This window comes from Moschus berezovskii, chromosome 27 (genome assembly GCF_049115385.1).
Source record: "Moschus berezovskii isolate FMDL1 chromosome 27, NW_MosBer_1.0, whole genome shotgun sequence".
Taxonomy (NCBI): Eukaryota; Metazoa; Chordata; class Mammalia; order Artiodactyla; family Moschidae; genus Moschus; species Moschus berezovskii.
The window spans coordinates 35,785,027-35,807,148 of record NC_142486.1 but is presented as its reverse complement, the minus strand read 5'-3'; the positions used below and the strand labels follow the sequence as shown (position 1 = coordinate 35,807,148).

General features: G+C 43.8%; 1 protein-coding gene across 9 annotated transcripts in view; it reads left to right on the top strand.

The window, feature by feature from the left end:
- The window catches only part of RBFOX1 (RNA binding fox-1 homolog 1), a 411,330-nt gene that overhangs the window by 308,549 nt on the left and 80,659 nt on the right, over nucleotides 1-22,122 (top strand). For 6 of the 9 annotated variants that reach the window (XM_055409440.2, XM_055409443.2, XM_055409439.2 and 3 more), the window contains one exon: nucleotides 7,290-7,370. The exons of the other annotated variants lie outside the window; for them this stretch is intronic. In XM_055409440.2, the coding sequence (XP_055265415.1) occupies nucleotides 7,290-7,370 (81 nt within the window). The remainder of the gene's footprint in view (nucleotides 1-7,289; nucleotides 7,371-22,122) is intronic. 9 annotated transcript variants of the gene reach the window in all.

The following is a 22,122-nucleotide window of genomic DNA, read 5'->3' as shown; positions in this document are numbered from 1 at the left end:
TAATAAAATGATACCTTCTGAAATTTTTAGTGCCCACTTCCTGGGAAGGGGCTAAAGCTGTCCTGAAAGGCAATTATTTGTAGTGTTGTTCCAAATAGAAAGTAGACCTTAGAACAAGGGTCCCTAAACATGTTCTGTAAAGGTCCCACCAGGCTCCTCTGTTCATGGAATTCTCCAGGCGAGAATAGTGGAGTGGTAGCCATTCCCTTCTGCAGGGGCTCTTCCTGACCCAGGGATCAAACCAGGGTCTCCTGAACTGCAGGCAGATTCTTTACCATCTAAGCCACCAGGGAAGCCCTATAGGGGTCCAGGTAGCAAATATTTTTTTCTTTGTGGGCCATTGGTCTCTGTTGCAATTACTTAGCTCTGTCATTGTAGCATAAAGCAGCCATAAATAAGATGCAAGTGAATGAGTATAGCTGTGTTTCAATAAAACTTTATTGATACTAAAATTTGAATTTTATATCATTTTCACCTGTCACCAAATATTATTCTTCTACTGATTTTTTCCCCCTCAATCATATAAAAATGTAATCATTCTTAGCTCATGGCCATACAAAAAGGTGGTAGGCCAGATTTGGCTAAAAATCTGTAGCTTGCCTGCACCTAACTTAAAAGATTAGCTTTGAATCCCTTCACTGTTCACCTGAAACTATCACAACATTGTTAATCAGCTATACCCCAAAACAAAATAAAAAGTTTAAAAAAAGATTAGCCTTAAGTCCATCGGTCCAGAAATCTCATTGGTTTATTTTGCATTTAGCACCACAATAATTCTGTTTGTGTAACCTTAGGCAAAATGCTAAAACTCTCAATGTCTCAGTATCCCCATCTATTAAATGGGTATAATAGTAGTACTTGTCTTATAGGGTAAATTACGGGATAATCCAAAGGAAACATTGAGAGGGTTTGGCTGGCACTAGCACGTCTTCTTCAATAAGCAGTTTTTGGAACTGTTACTGTAACACTGAGGATCCAATATATTTATTATCTTATTGAGTCAATTAAATATTTTCTGTAGAATCCTCTATTAGCCTAAATTTGGGAGGCAGGAGAATAAAGTGAAGCAAGTCATTACATTTTTTAAACAATAAAGAATCAGGGAGAAAATTATACAGATATCTGATGTACTATGCTTTTTCTCTGCAATTTTGTCAAAATAAATAGTGAAAAGAAAAAAAGTGATGTGTTTCTAAATAGGAAAATCAAAACTTATTAAATAAATTGGAATGAGGGATTATTTACACTATAGGCAGATTCACTCCAGGGCTCCTTTAAATATGGAAATCCCTTGGCACAATTAAAACATGATTTGATTTATAAGAATTAAACATACATGCTGCATTTTCTGCAGCCTCTGTGCCTAAATGGAAATACCTCGGTACGTAAAACGCTCCCATAACCCTTCAGAGAAGCTCATCTTTCAGGCATATATAAAAGCTTTAGGTATTAGCTGTGAAAATATGCTTACATGGATTAGTTCAATGCTAGTCTATGTTCAAAAATGCATAACTATAAAAGCCAAAATTGTCCACAGCCCATCAGGGCTTTGGATACATTTGTCATTTGGAAGCAGTTACCTCCATTGGCAGGGACCTCATGGCTACCTCCCAGGTCTTTAAAGATAACAGAAGTTTGATGCTTATATGACCCTTCAATGGGAACCCTCATGATAGCTCATTATTGGTCCTTAAGGCTAAGATAGGGTTATTATGACAAAGTATCATTGACTGGGTACCATCTCTTCAAAAACAGACATTTATTTTCTCACAGTTCTGGGGGCTAGAAGTCTGAGATTCGGGTGTTGGCAGGATCTGACTTCTTCTGAGACCTCTCTCCTTGACTTGTAGGCAGCCATCTTTTCCTGTCTCCTGTCTTCACTTGGTCTGCCCTCTGAGTCCGTGTCCTAATTCCTCTTTTTATGGGGACATCCGTTGTTGGAATTAGGTTCTACCCTCATTTTACCTTAATCACCTCTTTAAAGATGCTTTCTCCAAACACACTCATCTCCTGAGCTACTAGGTGTAGGACTCCAATGTATGAATTTTGAGAGACACCACTCAGTCCATTACAGTAGAGCAAAGAGTGTGTGTGTCTTTTTCCTGGATGAGAAACCAAGGGTGACCTCTCTGCTGCTGCTAAGTCACTTCAGTCATGTCCGACTCTGTGTGACCCCACTGACGGCAGCCCACCAGGCTCCCCCGTCCCTGGGATTCTCCAGGCAAGAATACTGGAGTGGGTTGCCATTTCCTTCTCCAGTGTGTGAAAGTGAAGTCACTCAGTCATGTCCGACCCTTAGCGACCCCACGGACTGCAGCCTACCAGGCTCCTCCATCCATGGGATTTTCTAGGCAAGAGTACTGGAGTGGCTTGCCATTGCCTTCTCCGGTGACCTCTCTAGGACTGTGTAATTGATGACTTCGTTCCTTCTTCCACAGCCAGCCTCCGCAGAACTTGACAGGACTAGAAGTGAGGTATACTTTGATGTTGAAATGCTCCCAAGCAAAGACAAAATTGGTCAACGGACCATAGGGTCAGGATGAAAAGTAAATCAATCCTGCCTCTGCCCACAGAAGTATTCAGACCAAAGATATGTAACCATTTTCATTTTTCTTCTAAATATATGGAGATGACCTAGGGCCTGGTTTACTCTGAGCTCATCTGCAGAGCTTTGCATTGTTCTGCTGGGCTGCTGATTGTTGTTCAGTCACTATGTCTGACTCTTTGTGACCCCATGGACTGCAACCCACCAGGCTCCTCTGTCCATGGGATTCTTCAGACAAGAATACTGAAGCGGGTTGCCATTTCCTTCTCCAGGGGATCTTCCTGACCCAGTGATAGAACCCATGTCTCCTGCTTGGCAGGCGAGTTCTTTACCACCTGCCAGATGGAGACAAATAGATCCAGTTTCTACGAGGAAGAGAAGTGAGTGGGAAGGGAGGGGCGTTACCTCAGGGGAGGGAAACTTCCAGGGAGAAGGACCAGCCTGTGTGATGACCTGGAGGTGTGAAACTGCACCCTGTTCCCGTTGGCTTGTGTCCAATTTCATCACCTAAGAGTTGGCAGCAGATAGAAAAAAAAAAGTAGATACTTTCTCCTTCCTGTTTGTCCTAGGAGACCCTCCGGATGGGCTTCTTCTTGCCCTTCCCAGGGCCAGCAATGGTCCTCTGTACAGTGGGGTATCTCCAGGTGAGAAGCAGAATTGAGCTATCCCATCTGAGGTCTGGATCCCGGCTCACCGGCCCCTGTGGGAGATTCCAAATCCTGCCTGAGAGTGCCCCTGGGGATGTATATCTTGCCAGACTTTGGGATGCTGGTGATTGTGGCACTCTGAGTATCAAGTGACAGGCTTTGCCAAAGACTCCAGTGATCCCAAGATCACGGTCGGTCACACGGAGCCCGGTCCCTGCCAGTTGCAAGATAAGAGTCATCAACATTGCAGGAAAGGGATGAGCAGGCGGCCCAGGTTTCACTTAAACTGGATGAGTCAACCTTCAAAGAACCAGAAAAGAGGAGAAGACAAGTGAGACCTGTCGGCACGCAAATCCCCAGCTATCAACAAGGGACGGGAAGGCTGGCTGGGAAAAGCACTGTTTTTATCAAAGAAAACAAATGAGGAAGTCTTTACAAACATTATCATTTAATCACATTCATGAATCCCTTTGAGAGCCAGGTACTTTGGTGGGCATGGCAATCCACTCCAGTATTTTTGCCTGGAGAATCCCATGGACAGAGGCGCCTAGGGGGCTGCAGTCCACAGGGTCGCAAAGAGTCTGACACGACTGAAGTGACTTAACATGCACGCACGGGGATAAAAGGATGAGTATGATTTGGCTCTGATCCAGGGGGATTATCTGTAGCTGAGACCAATATGTAAATAAAAAGCTGTAATACAGCAAATCAAAGGATCTACTAGAGAGATTTTTAAGTGTGATAGGAACATAGAAGATGGAGTAATTAATTAACCCCTGGGGACTAGGAAGAGAAGAGGTTAGAGTCGAGGTGGACAGCCTTTTTTTTTTTTTTTTTCAATTGAACCACGTGTAATTGCCAATGTTCAGCCATCTTTGACATAAGAAAAGTCAATTTCATATGGTTTAACCTAAATCCCCTGGAGGAGGAAATGACAACCACTCCAGTATTCTTGCCTGGGAAATCCCAGGGACAGAGGAGCCTGGCAGCTTACAGTCCACAGAGTCTCAGAGAGTTGGACACAATGTATCCACTAAATAACAAGAAGAAGAAGAGCAGGAATAGAACAGAGGTTTCATCCCATCTGCGGAGGCTGACCTAGTGGTAGAACTGCCTGGAAACTGTTAAGAATGACCCAGAGGATACCAGGCTAATAGAAAAAGATACTATTGAAATTTGATGAAAGGAATGGATGGATAATGAAATGGGTGGATACTGGTATAAATTGAACATACCTTGCATCCTTAAATTCTAAGGAATTTATAAGCAGAGGCATAGAAGTCTGAGAAATACGAATATCAGGGTAATAATTAGACAGTTCTTGGAAGTGGTGGGTCTATATTTGGGGGTGATGGCAGGGGCAGATCAGAGACTCAGTTCGAGAGACTCGTTAGAAAACTCAGTCAACACTGTATCACAAAATGCCTTAAAAAAAAACTTTTATTGGAGTATAGTTGATTTACATCATTGTGTTACTTTCTACTGTACAACAAAGTGATTCAGTTATATACATACATACATCCACTCTTTTTAGATTCTCTTCCCATCTCAAACTGCCTTGATGACCTTATAAATACTTTTTTTAGAAAAACATATTTTAATTGAAGGATAATTGCTTTTCAATATTATGTTGACTTCTGCCATACATCAACATGAATCAGTCATAGGTATACATATGGTACACGCTCTTTATACTGCTGTTTGTACCCTCTTATCTGTTGGACTTTTAAAATAAACACATGTTAGCTGCTGCTAAGTCGCTTCAGTCATGTCCGACTCTGTGCAACCCCATAGACGGCAGCCGACCAGGCTCCGCCATCCCTGGGATTCTCCAGGCAAGAACACGGGAGTGGGTTGCTATTTCCTTCTCCAATGTGTGAAAGTGAAGTTGCTCAGTCGTGTCCGACTAGTAGCGACCCTATGGACTGCAGCCCACCAGGCTCCTCTGTCCATGCGATTTTCTAGGCAAGAGTACTGGAGTGGCTTGCCATTGCCTTCTCCGACATGTTAGCTACCTGCACATAAACATGGAGGTAACAGTGTTCTATGCTCCTTTGGTTTTCTTTACTTCAAAACTTTCTTGTAAGAAAAGGTCACAACATACTAAGAGAACCTACAATAAATACTTTGCAAATTAAATTGGAGAATGTTTTCAGATAAAATAAAAACCAAGTCCTGTGACAGTATGGATTTTGTTTTACAAAGGTCAAAATCATCGCATAAAGATTTTTTTTTTTTTGCTACAAAGAGAACATCCAGAGTTATTTCTGTCTTTTTCTAAGGATCCACAGCCTAAGAACATGAGGAAAACATCATTATGCACTTCCAGAATTTAGCTTTCCAGAGAGAATCTGTGTGGTGGTCCAGAGGGCTTCGCTCTGTCACAGAGCACAGTATTGAAAACTGTCCCTAAGCCCTTAACTGCATGATTACTGAAATGCGCTTCTGGATATGTTTATGCTGCGATTATATTATTTTTCTTGGGGAACCTGGGCACCAAAGGAGGAGGAAATGGCAACCCACTCCAGTATTCTTGCCTGGGGAATCCCATGGACAGAGGAGCCTGGCAGGCTACAGTCCATGGGGTCACAGAGTCAGACATGACTGAGCAGGCATGCACACACACAGACCACTCAGTCTAGAGGTTCTAACTCCCTCTCGTTGACGTTGGGAAAGACAACAGAGGATTCCAGAAGCCCTTCCTAGGGCAGGTCTCCAAGGATATAGGTGGACTGATGGGAAGTCAGGGCTGCTTCTCCTGGGAGATGACTTCCCAGTGGCAAGGATGACAGGAGAAAAGAGGAACAAGTGGAGGCAACTGACCTTGCCCAGCAAAGGAAGGGAACAGAAACCACAGGAGCCCTTACCCATCATTAGCAAGGGGCTTACAGGTCCTCAAAAGTCTCTCTCATTCTTCTCAAAATCTCAGAATTTGAGCTTCACGGCCCCAGGATTGCAGGACCGATAACCCGAAAGATTCCTGACCCTGGTCATGCTTGGAGCAGGTGGTCGTTCCACAGGAAGTCATAGATCAAGAAGATATCGTAGGATGCCACTGCTCGTCCCTGCTGCAAAATTCCATTTTGCAAGGATAATGCCAGGGTCCTTTGTTCTAGATCAGGGGCAGGAGAGGCATCACTGCAGCGGACCATGGTCCACAGGCTTAGGAAGCCGCCTCAAACACTGGAAGGCACAGAGCTTTAGGGAAGAAACTGGAAATGCAGAAGCCAAAGGTGGTTTCACCCGAGTCTGGTGTGGGTCCAGGGTGGGTCCCAGGGATGGCCAAATTGCATTTATTTTCTTCCCCTGCCTTACTTCTGCTTTTCCTCTGAAGAACTGACTCAGCAAAACTAACATGGGGAGAAGAGGAAAAATTTTCTTGAAATAAATCAATGCATGTGCTTACCACTTATTCAGTTGAGCACATCTCCAATAGTACATACGATTCATGGCCCTTCCTGGAGGTAGGTATATTCACCCTCATTTTCCAGATGGGCATCCCGAGGCACAGAGAGGTTCAGTGACTTACTGAGATCACACAGCTAACTAATATCTGCATCAAGCTTGTTGTCCACGTCTCCCCGACATTTCTTTCGTTTTTTTAAGATTTTTTTTTTTTTTTGATGTGGACCATTTCTAAAGTCTTTATTGAATTTGTTGCAATATTGCTTCTGTCGTTTATGTTTTGGATTTTTTGGGCCCCGAGTCGTGTGGGATCTTAACTCCCTGACCAGGGATCGAACCTATACCCCCCTGCACTAGAAGGCAAAGTCCTAACCACTGGACTAGCAGGGAAGTCCCATCTCCGATATTTCTAAAGCTCCCTTTTGAGTATGCCATGCTGCCTCCATTCCTGATCTGAAACCAGCCTCCACTACCAAACCCCATGTGAAAAGGAAAAGGCGAGCATGTGATGGGCTGAGCGGTGGGCTCCTACCAACCCCCTCTGCCTAAGGCAGGGGGCTTCCCTGGGTGCCCCCACCCTGCGATCGGGGGCGTGGCTGTGCTTTCACTTCTCTGCCTTTCTCGTGACTCCCAGGTGCAGCGAGCGCGCCTGTTCCCAAACCCGATGCCAGCTCTGTCTCTCTCTTCCGCAGGCACCGTGCTGTTGTGCCAGGCAAACCAGGAGGGATCTTCCATGTACAGTGCCCCCAGTTCACTTGTATATACTTCCGCAAGTAAGCCCGTTCGCGCGGCTCTTTTTTTGTTTTGTGATATAAACCTGAGTCTGATCACCTTCCCTCCCATGTAAGTTCTCTCCCCCTCCCTCTCCACCACCCTCCCTTGTGGCTTTCTGCGAGGGGAAGCTGATCTTCGCAAGCATGTCTCCGTTTTTCCCTGTTGCCTTAGCATCTAACCCCTCTGCTCATTACCTCCGAATCCTTGCCCCAGCCATTCTTTGTTAGACCTTTGTTCAGGTCGGGGGCCAATGGATGGGACACGGGGCTTTGGGTTGGGGGCAGGGGGATGGGAGGGAGGGATAGCTGGTTGCCTGCCTACACAGCTTTGCAAATGTAGATGAAAATAACTTACATAAAATACACAGGCCATCCAAGTGGCACCCTAGCCTGGCAAAAGGTGCTTGGTTGCTGCTTGTGGGCATGATGGGAAATATCACTCGCCTGTGGCCGGAGATTTATTTGCAAGGCTGTATTATCCTTTGTGATTCCATTGAAGAGAAGGAAATGAGAGGAACGTGTGGTTCTCCCCCATTTAACTGGGGAGGAGGAAATAATAATTTAAAAGCACTTTAATAGATAGGATTATAGCCACAAATCCCTAGAAGGAGACCGAAAAATCAGTGTGGAAGAAGAGATCACAGTGTTGTCAAGGAAAGATCAAGGATTCCTCTGCCGGGGATGGGTCCTCTAGGGTGGAGATGTAGTACCCCACTCCCACCCCAATTCCCAGAGCAGGTTGAAGAACTCAAGGTCTCGCTGAGTCCACCGTGGCTCTCCAGCTGGTTGGCCCCTCCTCACTGTCCCTTGGCACAGCCAAGAAAGGCCTTCCCATCTCTTTCATACAATGTGCCTACACCCCCTGGAATCTCCGTAACTTCCCCGTGGGTCCCGACTGGAATAGATGATCAAGAGTGAGTCTGGGGACCAGAGGGGAGGTGGGCTGCTTCTGAGATCAGCTAGAGGAGGCGGTGGGTGGGGGTCAGAGGCAGCAGCTCAGGGTAACTAGAAGGATAAGAGACAGGGGAATCTTTACCAGGTACCACGGTCAAGCATCTCAATTCCCAAAGGCTGAGACAAACCAAACTCTTCGCTGTCAGGGCAAAGGTTGGAAACAGTCACAGGGAAGCCAAACCTGAGGGTCCCTGAAGGCATCGGGTCATGGGGGCGTTCCGATTGTTTCTCCCAAGCAGAGTGTAATCTTCAGCAGAAGCTTTGACAGTCCTTGAATGCAAGGTATTTTTTCTGTGTTCCCTGAGAAGGGCAAATCTAACCATATCGGCAAGAAATGGTTCTTCCTGAATTTATGAACATTGCCCCATTGCCAGTGTAAATTGTATCTGTCTTCTAGAGCTAGAAAGCTACTGCACATTTTCACAGGCTCAAGCTTGTTTAGTCCTCATAGTCTGCACCAGGTAGGTATTAGCCTATTCGCTTTTCAGCTGAGGAGGTGGAGGGCAATGAGAAGTGGAGTTATTTGCCCAGGATCATACAGCCAGGATATCACACAGCCAGGATGCGTTTTTTTGAACTTGGGGAGATTTTTCAAACATTGTCTGTTTTTCTGGCTCCATTTGATGCTAAATTTTATCATCTTTCCATGGAACCTGTTTCTCCTTCTATATAAATTTTATTTTCTGTAAAAAAGAGGGTGACCCAAAACTCACCATAGGATACGGTATATTATTTGGGGTTTTCTCTAACTTCCTATAGAACTGTCTAGAATGAAGTGTTCTAGATCTGCATGGTTCAGTGCATGGTGCTGGTGGGACCAAGGCATGGAATTTTAAATTTCATTAAATTTTAATTAATGTTACTCTAGCCCCATGGGCTGATGGCTACCATTTTGGGGAATGTGGCTCTCTATGTAATATGTATATTTCCCTTTCCTTTATAGAAATGAAAAACAAACAAACAAATTAAGTCCAAGAAAGGTCTAGTTTGAATTGGTATAGCTCTTCTAAAGTGACTTGAGGAAAATGTGTGTCATAAATGTCAAACATGAAAATGTGTCACAAATTCTCTGAATTAATAACTAGGTAGCAAATGTAGGGGATATAAAATCGTCTAAATCGGGGATCAGCAAACCACACCCTCAAGGTCAAATCCAACCCCCATCCTGTTTTTGTAATGCTGGTAAACCAAGAACGACTTACTCAATTTTTCAAAGGACTAAAAAAAAAAAAAATAGCAAAAACAAAAAATATATGACAGACATAAAAACAAAAGATAGCTCGGTTGTGTCCGACTCTCTGCAACACTATGAACTGTAACCTGCCAGGCTCCTCTGTTCATGGGATTTTCCAGGCAAGAATACTGGAGTGGGTTGCCATGCCCTCCTCCAGGGGTTATTCCCGACCCAGGGGTCAAACCCCTGTCTCTATGTCTCCTGCATTGGCAGGCGGATTCTTTACCCTTAGCACCACCTGGGAAGCCCATTTGATGATAGACATAGATGTCCCACAAAAGCCTAAAATACTGACCGCCTGGCTTTTGCAAAAAAAGTGTGCTGATCTCTGATTTAAATGGTCAGTTCTATTATTGAAAATACAAAATGGCAATATCATGTCACTGGTTATAATGAGACTTTTTTCCCCTGGAGTTTCAAAGTAAAAAATTTATAATAATTATAGAAACTGCATCATGTGTGTCCAAGACCCTTCATTTTTAAATTGCACGATCCGTCATATTACCTACACATTTTTCATCCTATTATTTTCACTTATTATCATGTCATATGCACTTTATGAAAATATGTTAATGGCCTCATAATAATCTATTGTTTAATGATATTATATTTTAATCTATCCACCCACTGCATTGTTGGGTACTTTTGTTGATAGCAATTTTTCAAAAATGTTAAGGAAAATAAATGTCCTTGCATATACCTAGAATATAATCATTTTAAAGAAAACAATTAATAAATAACTAATCCTAGTGCATGCGGGCTCAGTCGCTCAATCGTGTCCGACTTTTTGTGACCCCATAGACTGTAGCCCACCAGGCTCCTCCATCCATGGGATTCTCCAGGCAAGAAGACTGGAACAGGTTGCGATTTCCTCCTCCAGCAGATATAGGAATACTTGGATCAAACCCAGGTCTCCTGCGTTGACAGGTGGATTCTTTGCCACTGAGCCACCTGGGAAGCCCAGCTAATCCTACTACCCCATAACAAAGCCAAAGAAAAACTAGTGTCTTGCATTAAGCATCTTCACTTGTCAATTCCTTCAGCAAAGGTATTCAGATCAACAAGCTCAGTTGGTTTTGTTTGTTTTTTTTTTTTTTTCTGTTGATACTTTGTAAGGACAGCCAACCCTGAGACCCCTCCTTTTCCACTTGAGTTCAAGTTTCCATCTTGAGGCAGTGGCTGTGAGTATATAAAGATGTTCCATCCCTCCCTAAGACATGTTGCTGAGATTTCCTTTCTGCTCTAGTTCTCAGAATCAGCAGTACCTTTTGGAACTGAACTGTTTGCAGTTAGCTGACTTCTTTGAATCATTCATTTATATTTTCTTTTCCGATCAAGGTGTCCATTCTAGTTACAAAGTCACACCCTATTTTCTATAAATAATTCAGCCAGAAACTAAGGGTACATTCTTACAGGTGCGCACACAGTCTGGGGACCCAAGCACCATCACCTAAGATTCTTTTCCTGACTCCAGGTCTGACATCCGCAGTGCTGAGTCAGGGGCCTCGTCTTGGAGGTCTGAACAGTGTGGCCTTTCTTTCTCTAAGAATCCAGCCTTCTTCCCCAAAGCTGAGGCTCCCTTAGGTCTCAGCAATGTTTTTTTTAGGCTACACCAGTGTTTCAACCTGAAAATGCATGAGTTTCTCATTTTTATCTAACAACTGTGCTCCTGAAGCAAGATGTGTGTAAATCGCACTTTTGTCAATGGGATGCTGTGTGTTTATGGACTTCGAGGATTACACCCAAGTTTGTACTTTTTTCTATGGATCTTCATCTGGCCTTGGATGTTTTAGGCTTAAATTGTCCTTCTGCCTAGCCAAATAGCTAATCATCTGTAAATAACACCCTTAAATGCAGTAGGAGAGATGGTTTTTAAAGGAACCCTGCTGAATTAGTCTGTAATGAAAACAATTCTACCAAAGTTATCTGTTTTTTATGATGCATTTATGCATAATGGGTTTCCTTCCCCACCCTCCTCCTCATAATATGTCCCAGGACATTGAAAGCATTAAGAGAATGATTTTCACTCGGGGCTCAATGTCCACACAGTCCAATCCCACATATTCTCCCATCGCACTCCCACTGAGTCCAGCATTTCCTCCTTTTCCCTAAACTTGATCCTCCTCCTGTGAAACCCACTTCAAGCTATGTCCCAGAATGTCACACATCCTTTTTCATATCCTAATAAACTACTCCCATCCATAGTGTTTCAGACTTAAGTGAAGTCTGATCAAAAGTCTGGAGAGTTAGGTAAGATCACCTTGGACCAAATGGAAAACATTTAATGTCAGTATTTTTGTCTTAAAACTATTAACCTTTCTTACTCACAAATCAGAAAGAGACTCACGGACTTAGAGAACGAACTTATGTTTGCTGGGGAAGAAAGGATAGTTAGGGAGTTTGGGATGAACATAAATACACTGCTATTTTTAAAATGGATAATCTAATCAACAGGGACCTACTGTAGCCCAGAGAACTCTGCTCAGTGTTAAGTGGCAGCCTGGATGGGAGGGGAATGTGAGGGCGAAGGGATACATGCATATGTATGTCCCAGTCCCTTCGCTGTCCACCTGAAACCGTCACAACATTGTTAATCAGCTATACCCTAATATAAAATAAAATGTTCAAAAAAATTAACCTTTAATCAACTAAGTTTAATTACATAAAATTATTTTAGTGACTTTCAAATAACGAATTAAGTCATTAACATCGTGCTTTGCTTTGTGTAACAATGCAACCCCTCAACGGAGAGGTTTGGGGAAAGTGGGGGCAGGGCTGAGGGCCTGCTCCATGCCTCCCTCTTCCTAGGGCCAGGGGTCTGGAAGCTCCTTTTCTTGGGGGAAGGGCACTAAGTATATTATTATCCTCACTGCATAAGGTGGTTGCTTACATCAAAAACAGCTTTAGGCTGAGTCTTCATTAGTCTTTATCAAATAATCCAAAGTAATGGTAAATATGGGGCTTCCTTGGTGGATTTTCAGACAGAATAGAATCTGCCTGCAATGCAGGCAACTCACGTTCCACTCCTGATTCCCTGGAAGATTCCCTGGAGGAGGCAATGGCAGCCCAGTCCAGTATTCTTGCCTGGGAAATCCCATGAACAGAAGAGTCTGGTGGGCTATAGTCCATGTGGTCCCAAAGAGTCGGACACAACGGAGTGACTTTCACTCACTCGCATTCCTAATGGTAAATATAGATAAATTATATTTGAGTAGTTGTATTAAATATTAATGAAATCAAATATACTGACAGCCAAGTATTTCTCTGTTAAATAGTTATACACTTGAGAAAATTGGAGATAATTTGTATATACAAATCTGATCCAAGAAAATACCTGAATCTAAAATCATGGTAATGTTCAACTATTTATAAACCCTCTGCGTAAATCAAGCACCAACATTTGTGAGTGGTAGATTCTTCCCTCTTCTAAAGTTCTTCAAGTAATTATTCAACAGTTTTTGTCGTTCAGTCACAAAGTCGTGTCCGACTATTTGCAACCCCACAGACTGCAGCTCAACAATTCTTGGGAGCTCTTAAATTTATTTACTTTTGATTTAGTGTACCTTCAGGCATCCTTAATCCTGACCTGAAGAAAGAAAGAAAAAAATGGCTTCAGGCAGAAATAGCAAGGTAAAAAGTCTATCACCTTCCAAGTTAAGACATTATTTCCGTTTTTCTTGTTGAAATATTGAGGTAAATCATTAGTTCTATGAATGGGACTAATGGAACATCCACTTCCAGGATGGATTAGCAAAGTCAGCTCTCACAGATTCTTCTCTCCTCATGGGGTAGATGTGTGCAGAAGCAGGTCGATGTCACCTGCTTTATTTTGTCTTTCCAGTTTCATAACTAGATTTTAAATGACAAAAGTTGCATGTATTCACTGTAATGAGGGAAGCAGGCAAACACGCATACACATATCTGTATGGGATGATGCAGTAATATCCCCCCAGTTTGTCCCCAAACACATGCCTTTCCAGTAACCTGTAATTGACTCCCTGGTAAGTTATCTTTCCACATTTTCTCCGTAACAGTGCAAAGAAGGACATATACCAGTGAAATGCGGGTGTGAGCAGTTTGTTTTCACCCAGAAGGAAGTCAGTAACATCCATACTAAATCCACATTACACATGTTGATCACATTTTGTCAATTAATATCACATTTGGGCTTCCCCCATGGCTCAAGTGGTGAAGAATCCACTTGTAATACAGGAGACCTGGGTTCAGTCCCTGGGTCGGGAAGATCCCTTGTTGGAGGAAATGGCAACCCACTGCAGTATTCTTGCCTGGAAAATCCCACTATCAGAGGAACCTGGCGGGCTACTGTCTATGGGGTCACAAAGGGTCGGACACAACTGAGCACACACACACAATAACACATTTTCACTATCTCCCATGAAGCGTTTTATATAGTTTCATGCTGTTCCCTGATGTGAGTGGTCCAAAGTTCATGCAGTCATCTCTGTCCACAGACTTTAAAGCTACTTCTTTTCCAGCCTCTCTCTGAAGGCTACAGCACATATCGTTACCTATATTCCAACATACCCGTCTATGTTCCAAATCCACATGGAGATCCTCAAATACAATTGTCAGCTTCATCCCACATTCTTGCCAGCACCTGCATCCTTTGCTCTTTTCTATAATTTTGCAAACCAGGTGGGTGAAAAATAGCATCAAGTTTCCTCTAGTTCCTGTGCCTTTCTTTTAGTGAGGAACATCATCTTTCACATACTTAATTGTCATTTGGATGTTACCTCTTGTGGATTTCCAGCGCACATCTGCTCATTTCTCTTCCAAGTTTTCCTCATTTTTAATTCACATCGATATTTATTTGGTATGTGGAATCTTATGTCCCCCGATCAGGGATTGTACCCCAGACATTGGCAGCACAGAGACCTAACCACTGGACTACCAGGGAAGCCCAAGAAGTAATTATTTGTGAGGTGCATTACCTATGAATAATGTAAATGTTACACAATTAATTCCCTTGTTGGCCAGTTGATTCTGCTTGCATTCCACCCTACATTTTTAGTTCGGTAGGTCAACGAATTTGTCCTTTCTTTTGTTACCAGCTTAGACATTAAGGTATTAGGTGAGTAGAGCCCCAATTTTGGGCTCACATCAAACTCCCACTGACTGTCTGTTTTGCATATGGCAATGTAAATGTTTCAGTGCTGTTCTCTCAAATCATCCCAACCTTTCTTTCCCCTACTGTCTCCAAAAGTCTGTTCTTTAAACTCTGGGTCTCCTTTGCTGCCCTGCTAGTAGGATTGTGAGTACCATCTTTCTAGATTCCATATTTTGATAGGGAATATACATATGCATTGATACGGAATACTTATCTTTCTCTTTCTGACTTACTTTACTCTGTATAGTAGGCTCTGGGTTCATCCACCTCATCAGAACTGATTCAAATGTGTTCCTTTTTATAGCTGAGTAATATTCCCTTGTGTTTCTATACCACAACTTCCTTATCCATCAATCTGTCGATGGACATCTAGATTGCTTCCATGACTGGCTATTGTAAATAGTGCTAAAATGAACATTGGGGTACATATGTCTTTTTCAATTATGATTTTCTCAGGATATATGCTCAGTACTTGGATTGACGGGTTATATGGTAGTTTTATTCCTAGTTTTTTAAGGAATCTGCATACTGAAATTTTCATCCCTGGCAACAGGAAAAAAAAAATTTTATATCCCAGGCAAATGCTCAAGGACCTAAATGTTATCAAAATGCAAAGGCATCTCCTTCTTGATTAACTTTTATGAAACTCAAGGGCAAGTGGTAGTGGCAAAGTTTTAATTGATGTATTGATTGCAGATTTTATGGCAGTAGTTGCGTGGAATTCATAAAGCAACGGCTTAAGTGTCAGAAACAAACGTAAATCAGGCCTGCCCTGTTCTACTTTCAGGTAATTGATAAAATTTCCATTGCTTTCTGTAATTAAAGTAACAGCCTAAATTAATTGATGGCTTCCCCTTTCTTCTGCCCAACATAGAAAATGTCAGTAGGTGGAGTTCAGTTAATAGAAGGTGCCGGAACAGCTCATTGTGTACTGATAACATTGGTTTAATGAACCATGCCCTTCTTTCTCTTTTCAGTAACTCACGCCTTCCTGGTGACCTCTGAGAGGCTTTTTCTAGAGTTTTCTGGAGGAATCACTTAGAATAATAAACAGTACTGGGGCGAGGCCACTGAATTTTGTCTTTGGACAAAATTTAAAGAAGCACGAAGAAACTCAGTCATCAAAGACTTCCTTGGTGGGTCCAATAGTTAAGACTCCTTGCTCCCAATGCAGGCGTCCTGGGTTCTATCCCCGGTCAGGGAACTAGATCCCACATGCTGCAACTAAAATTTCACATGCTGCAATTGAGACCCAGGGCAGCCAAATTAATAAACGTTAAAAGCAAAACTCAATCATCAAGATAAATAACATTTTAAAGCAATAGTCTTTTTTTTTAAAAAAAGGAAATGAATAGAAAAAGATCCAAGATCAGCAAAATATCAAAATTTTCCATAAAAACAAGATGAATATTATTCAGTTTTCTTTCCATATAGGATCCAATATGGCACAGCCAACCACTTCTTTATTTAAATTTTGAGTCTGTTTATCACCAATTCATTAATAATCATTTAATTTTTTTAAAAAAATTGCATGAAAATATGATCAATCCTAATTACTGAGTTTTTTGGTGCTGTGTCCCTGTTACATTTTTAAGCCCAAGGTGAGCCCTAGTTCCAGCCCTGAAATAAAAGATAATAATTAGAATGATAATAATCAATGGTTTTTAGCACTTACTATATGTTAGACATTCTGCTTGCTGTGCTAAGTCACTTCAGTCGTGTCTGATTCTTTGGGACCCCATGGACTGTAGCCCACCAGGCTCCTCTGACCATGGGGTTCTTCAGGCAAGAATACTGGAGTGGGTTGCCATGCCCTCCTCCAGAGGACCTTCCCTACCTAGGTGTTGAATCTGCGTCTCTTACGTTTCCTGCATTGGCATGCAGGTTTTTTACCACCTGTGCCACCTAAGCCCTTCATTATGACCGTCCTCACTTAATACAGGAATCCTATGTTCTAGGTGTGATTATTATGCCCCCTTCTCACATGAGAAAATTTAGGCTTCAAGAGATTGAAGAACTTGGCTGTGGTCATTCATCTGGATCAAGGATGAACCAGTCTGACTGAATCCTGAGTTTTCCATCTTTCCCACTCTAAACTTACACACCAGAGATTCCTTGTTCTGTTCCTGGAAACGTCTGAGCAGAGAGAGGTCAGATGGACCTTCTGGACAGCTCTCTATCTTCAGCATTCAAGCTCTGAGTTTGGGCTCTCTCCTTTCCCTCCCAAGAGCCCTGGAGAGTCCTTTTTTCTCTGTCTGTTCTTTGGCAAAACTATTCTTTGAGAAGTCAGATAGTCAGTATTTCCATCCTCATGGCTTATCTAGTCTCCATTGCAACTACTCAGTTCGGTCCTCATAGCTTGAAAGTAGCCACGGACAATACATAAATGAATGGGTGTGAGTGAGCTTACCATGACAGTTCATTTACAGAAACAGTCTTTGTGCCAGATGGCCCAGAGGGCCATAGTTTATCATCTCCTTCATCAGGCCGTCATTCTCCTCTGACTCGGCAGGGCCCAGGGCAGCTGGCTGCTGGGGTGGAGGTAAAAGGAGACTTCCTTTTGAAGTGGACTCTTGTGTCTCTTGCTTTTGTACCATTTGATCACATTTTAAAACAAATAATGTGAGGTAGGCACAGAAGGAGAATCCCCTTCTCCTGATCCATAGTAAAGTAAGATCCGTACATACATTCAGTCTAGATACAATGCATTGACCTAGTTTTGCCCTCACAATAAACAATAAAGAAACACATCTGGATTTGGAGCCCTGATTTTGGAGCTTTGACCTTCTCTAGGGCTTCCCCGGTGGCTCAGATGGTAAAGAATCTGCCTGTCATGCAGGAGACAGGTTCAGTTCCTGGGTTGGGAAGACACCCTGGAAGAGGAAATGGCAACCCACTGCAAAATTCTTGCCTGGGAAATCCCATGGACAGAGGAGCCTGGCAGGCTACAGTCCATGGGGTTGCAAAGAGTTGGACATGACTGAGCACACTCGCACACACACACACCATAATTCACTTGTGTTTTCAATCCTTGCCTCCACCCCTGAACCCCAACCGGGTTAGCTCCTTTACTGATATCTGTGATCACTCCGGCTGGCTTACGACCACAGGCCACTGGTTGTTACTGTTCTGTCCATTTTTTACTTTTTGTTTTTTTTTAACCAGTTTCAAGAAAATTCTTCAAACACACTAGTTGAACACCCTCAGTTGTTCACAGGGAAAACTCAGCAAAGGAGAAGCCACGATTCAGGCAACTGCTCTCCCAGCGCTTTGCTTATTAATCTCCATGCAGAAGAGGGCTTTTGTCTTTTTCAGACGGGGGTCTTACTTCTGCAATAGGCTGCCAGTTGCAAAAAAAAGCTACCATCGGGTGGTGTGCCCCCAAACATCTTATTTGTCATGATATTTCTTGCACAGAAATACATGTGACAGATAAGGAATCACTGGAGAATGGTTTGCTTTGTGTCAGACAAATATTAAAACAATAAACTACGTTGCCCTGGGATCCTCCTGCGTGCACAGCCAGAGAACGAGGCCGCGATGAGATGTTTCTGAAAGACAGGGAGGTAGTCATTCCGGGGGAATTCCCTGGAAACCCCAGGTCCTGTGATAGCGCTGACAGTATTTTTTCTTACGCGCATCCACACCAGCCTGGTGCAGAGCCCTGTGTTCTCCTTCCCCCAGCCCTGAGCAGAGGCCAGAGGCCCCTTGTGGATTATCTCTTTTATATACACTCGTGAAAGTGAACGTGTTAGTCACTCAGTCATGTCCAACTCTTTGTGACCCCGTGGACTGTACCTCGCCATGCTCTTCTGTCCATGGAATTCTCCAGACAAGAATACTGGAGTGGGTAGCCATTCCCTTCTCCAGAGGGTCTTCCCGACGCAGGGATCAAGCACAGGTCCCCTGCATTGCAGGCAGGTTCTTTACCCTCTGAGCCACCAGGGAAACCCTGTACAGTAGTGTGTATATATTAATCCCAAACCCCTATTTTATACCCCACCTTGCCACTTTGGTAGCCGTAAGTTTAGTTTCTATGTCTGTACATCTGTTTCTGTTTTGTAAATAAATTCATTTACATATTTTTTTAGATTCCACATATAACTGATATCATATGATCTTTGTCTTTCTCTAATGTGGATTTAAAATGGGAAAAAAAAAAACTTACACTGAGTTCAGAGCTGGGATCTTGTTTGTTTCCTGGAAAGTAAAGTGGAGCAGCCTGATAATACTGGCGCAGGTGTTTGTGTTTAGGGAATCTGGCTTTGTAAGTGAAGCCAAGCCCTCCCAGTCTGCAGAGCTGGGAGTGGACAGCTTAGGAGGGAAGAACCCCGAGGGGAGCTTCCCAGGTGGCGCTAGTGGCAATGAACCCTCCTGCCAGTGCAGGTAAATGGAAGAGATGTGGGTTCGATCCCTGGGTCGAGAAGATCACCTGGATGAGGGCATGGCAACCCACTGCAGTATTCTTGCCTGGAGAATCCCATGGACAGAGGAGCCCGACAGGCTACAGACCGTGGGGTCGCAGAGAGTCAAACACACTCAGCCACTAAACAAGGACCACCAAGGACACTCACGCCCTGCGGTGGGATGCTTGGTATTTCTCGCACAGAAATGTGGCCAACCCCAGAGAGGTGGTTCCCTCCTCCCCTTGCGTTATTTCGCTTCAAAAGCAGATTTCCCCACACAGGGTAAAGATGCATGAAAGGAAACTGAACCTGGCATGGTTCCTTTGAATACTGTTGTTTTAACACTTGCTTCATGAAGAACTCCGAAACACTATTGTCTTAAATCATGTTTTCATTCATGTAAAGCAGTGGCCTGCCAAGAGCTCTTCTATTGCTCCTGGAGAACTCGGCGCTGCATGTGTGCTAAGCCACTTCGACCCCATGGACTGTAACCCTTCAGGCTCCTCAGCCCGTGGGATTCTCCAGACAAGAATACTGGAGTGGGTTGCCAATTCCTCCTCCAGGGCATCTTCCCGACCCAAAGATCGAACTTGTGTCTCCAAAACCGTGTCTTCTGTGTCTCCTGCCTTGCAGGTGGATTCTTTACTGCTGAGCCACTGGGGAAGCCCAAATACCTGCTTACCTGTGAGCATTAAGTGACATCCTTGTTTTAAAAGTTTTCAGGCTGCTTGAGGCATTGTAGCTCCTCAAACAAATGACTCTTCGTTCCTTTTCGTTCTTAGATGCGATCTTTTCCAGGTGCTTTTGAAAGTTCACCAACAAAGCTGGCTTGGAAGGTTTATGTTAGGCTAGTGCCTGGACAACTGGACCATGTCTGAATGGTCCTCCTTCGATCTGGTCTAGGTGGGCGTGTTGGGGAGGTCTCCAGCTGGGAAATCAGACAGGTGATCCCAGGTCCAGAAAGCACCTGTAAACCTCTGGATTTGTTTGGGGACGTAGCCCAGAGGATCAGGACTCAGTTTTCAAGTCTGGAGCTGGTTCTCAACATCACATGGGGTTTGACATCACAGTGATGGCTGGCAGTGAAATGAACGATGCTTTTGCGTCGCGTTTCCATCTCACGAGTCCCCATCAACCCCCACCTAAGGCCTCGCGTTCATGGCGTGGCAGCAGCCCCAAAGAACCATGGGAAATTCAGCCCAGCATAAGGGAGCTCATTTATCTCACTTGCCCCGCTTCCTACCTGGAGAGGCAATTCACTGAGCTTGCTGTTCCAGCCAGCTGTTAGCTAGATCATGAATGATTTAACAATTGAAACTTTACTGTATGTATGCACTCGATAAAGTAATTATTTATACAAATTATTAGCCTTTTTTTTTTCCTTCCACGGCTGCCTGCAAAAACTACATTGACACCAATACAGGTTTTGTCAGAGGAATAGATGCTGGTAAATCCCTTCCTCCCAGTTACAGTAGGTTTCAGCATCTCAGGTCTTTGTCTCCCCAGGTTACTTCTAAGGACAGAAAGCACTTTTGCAGATGCCTTCTGAGGTCCTGCTGAGTCAAACACTCCAAGATGGAGATGCATTCTTGTTTTGTTTTGTTTTTTTCACTGAATGAAATGTTACAGAAACCCTGCCCAGGGGGCTGATGTCAGTACATATAAGTAGATGGAACACAAAAAGGTCTTTAGCACAGGAAAAGCTTCTCACTGCACATTTTAGCAGCCTTGGCCCTCCACACATATCTGTTGGATTAATCTGCCCATTTGTAACCTGGGAGAAAAGAGACGACCAGCCCCTAACTTCAGGGGGTAAGCAGGAATCAGGGGGTAATCAGATAATATCCAAGGCTGCAGTCCTCATTCAAAATCCTAAGTGTTGAAAGAGTATTCAGGTGTGTGAGCATTGTGGGGTTGTGGGGAGGTTTGTTGAGACTTCTTAAATTTCTTAAGTTCAGAAAAATGTCTGCTTTGGGAACACCAAACTCACTGCTCAGAGTGCAGCCCTGTATCAGCATTACATGCTTTAATGTATATTTTTTTACCTAGATGATTCATTTCTTTCCAAGGAAGAGTCTATTTCTAACCAAGCTGTGAGTCAAGTGACATTCGAGAAAGTGAGTCGCTCAGTCGTGTCTGACTCTTTGTGACCCCATGGATGGTACAGTCCATGGAATTCTCCAGGCCAGAATACTGGAGTGGGAAGCCTTTCCCTTCTCCAGGGGATCTTCCCAACCTAGGGATCAAACCCAGGTCTTCTGCATTGCAGGTGGATTCTTTACCAGCTGAGTCACAAGGGAAGCCCAAGAATACTGGAGTGGGTAGCCTATCCCTTCTCCAGTGGATCTTCCTGACCCAGGGATCAAACCAGGGTCTCCTGCATTGCAGGCAGATTCTTTACCAACTGAGCTATGAGGGAAGCCCAAACATAAATATAGAATGGAAGAAATGTCAGCTGCTCCCCACTTTTCCATGTCCTGGCCTGCAGCAAGGTCTCAGGGAGGCTTGTAGACAGATCCCCCTGCAAATTAATTCAGCCCATGATGAGTCAGGGCTGGTTCTCTTGGATCTGTTATGGATTAAGGGAGGTGATGGAGCAGCTTATCCAGACAATAGGAGAGAAGTGAAAACTGACAACCTGGAAGCAGCTTAGGGGGGCTTCCCAGGTGGCGCTAGTGGTAAAGATCCTGCCCGCCAGTGCAGGAGGTGCAGGAGACATGGGTTCAGTCCCTGGGTGGGGAAGATCTTCTGGAGGAGGGTAAAGCAATCCACTCCAGTATTCTTGCCTGGGAAATCCCATGGGCAGAGGAGCCTGGCGGGCTACAGTCCATGGGGCTGCAGAGTCAGGCACGACTGAAGTGACTTAGCACGCACACATGCGAGCTGCACATGGAGAAAGTGGAAGTGGAAAGTTTTTGCCTAAAACTGACAGAGGATGCCTTTGTTCCAGCGCCTCCTGCAATAAGATGTCAGGGTCTGGTGTCAGGTGGTCTGGGTTCAGATCACTGGAGAGTTTCTGAGCTGCTCTCT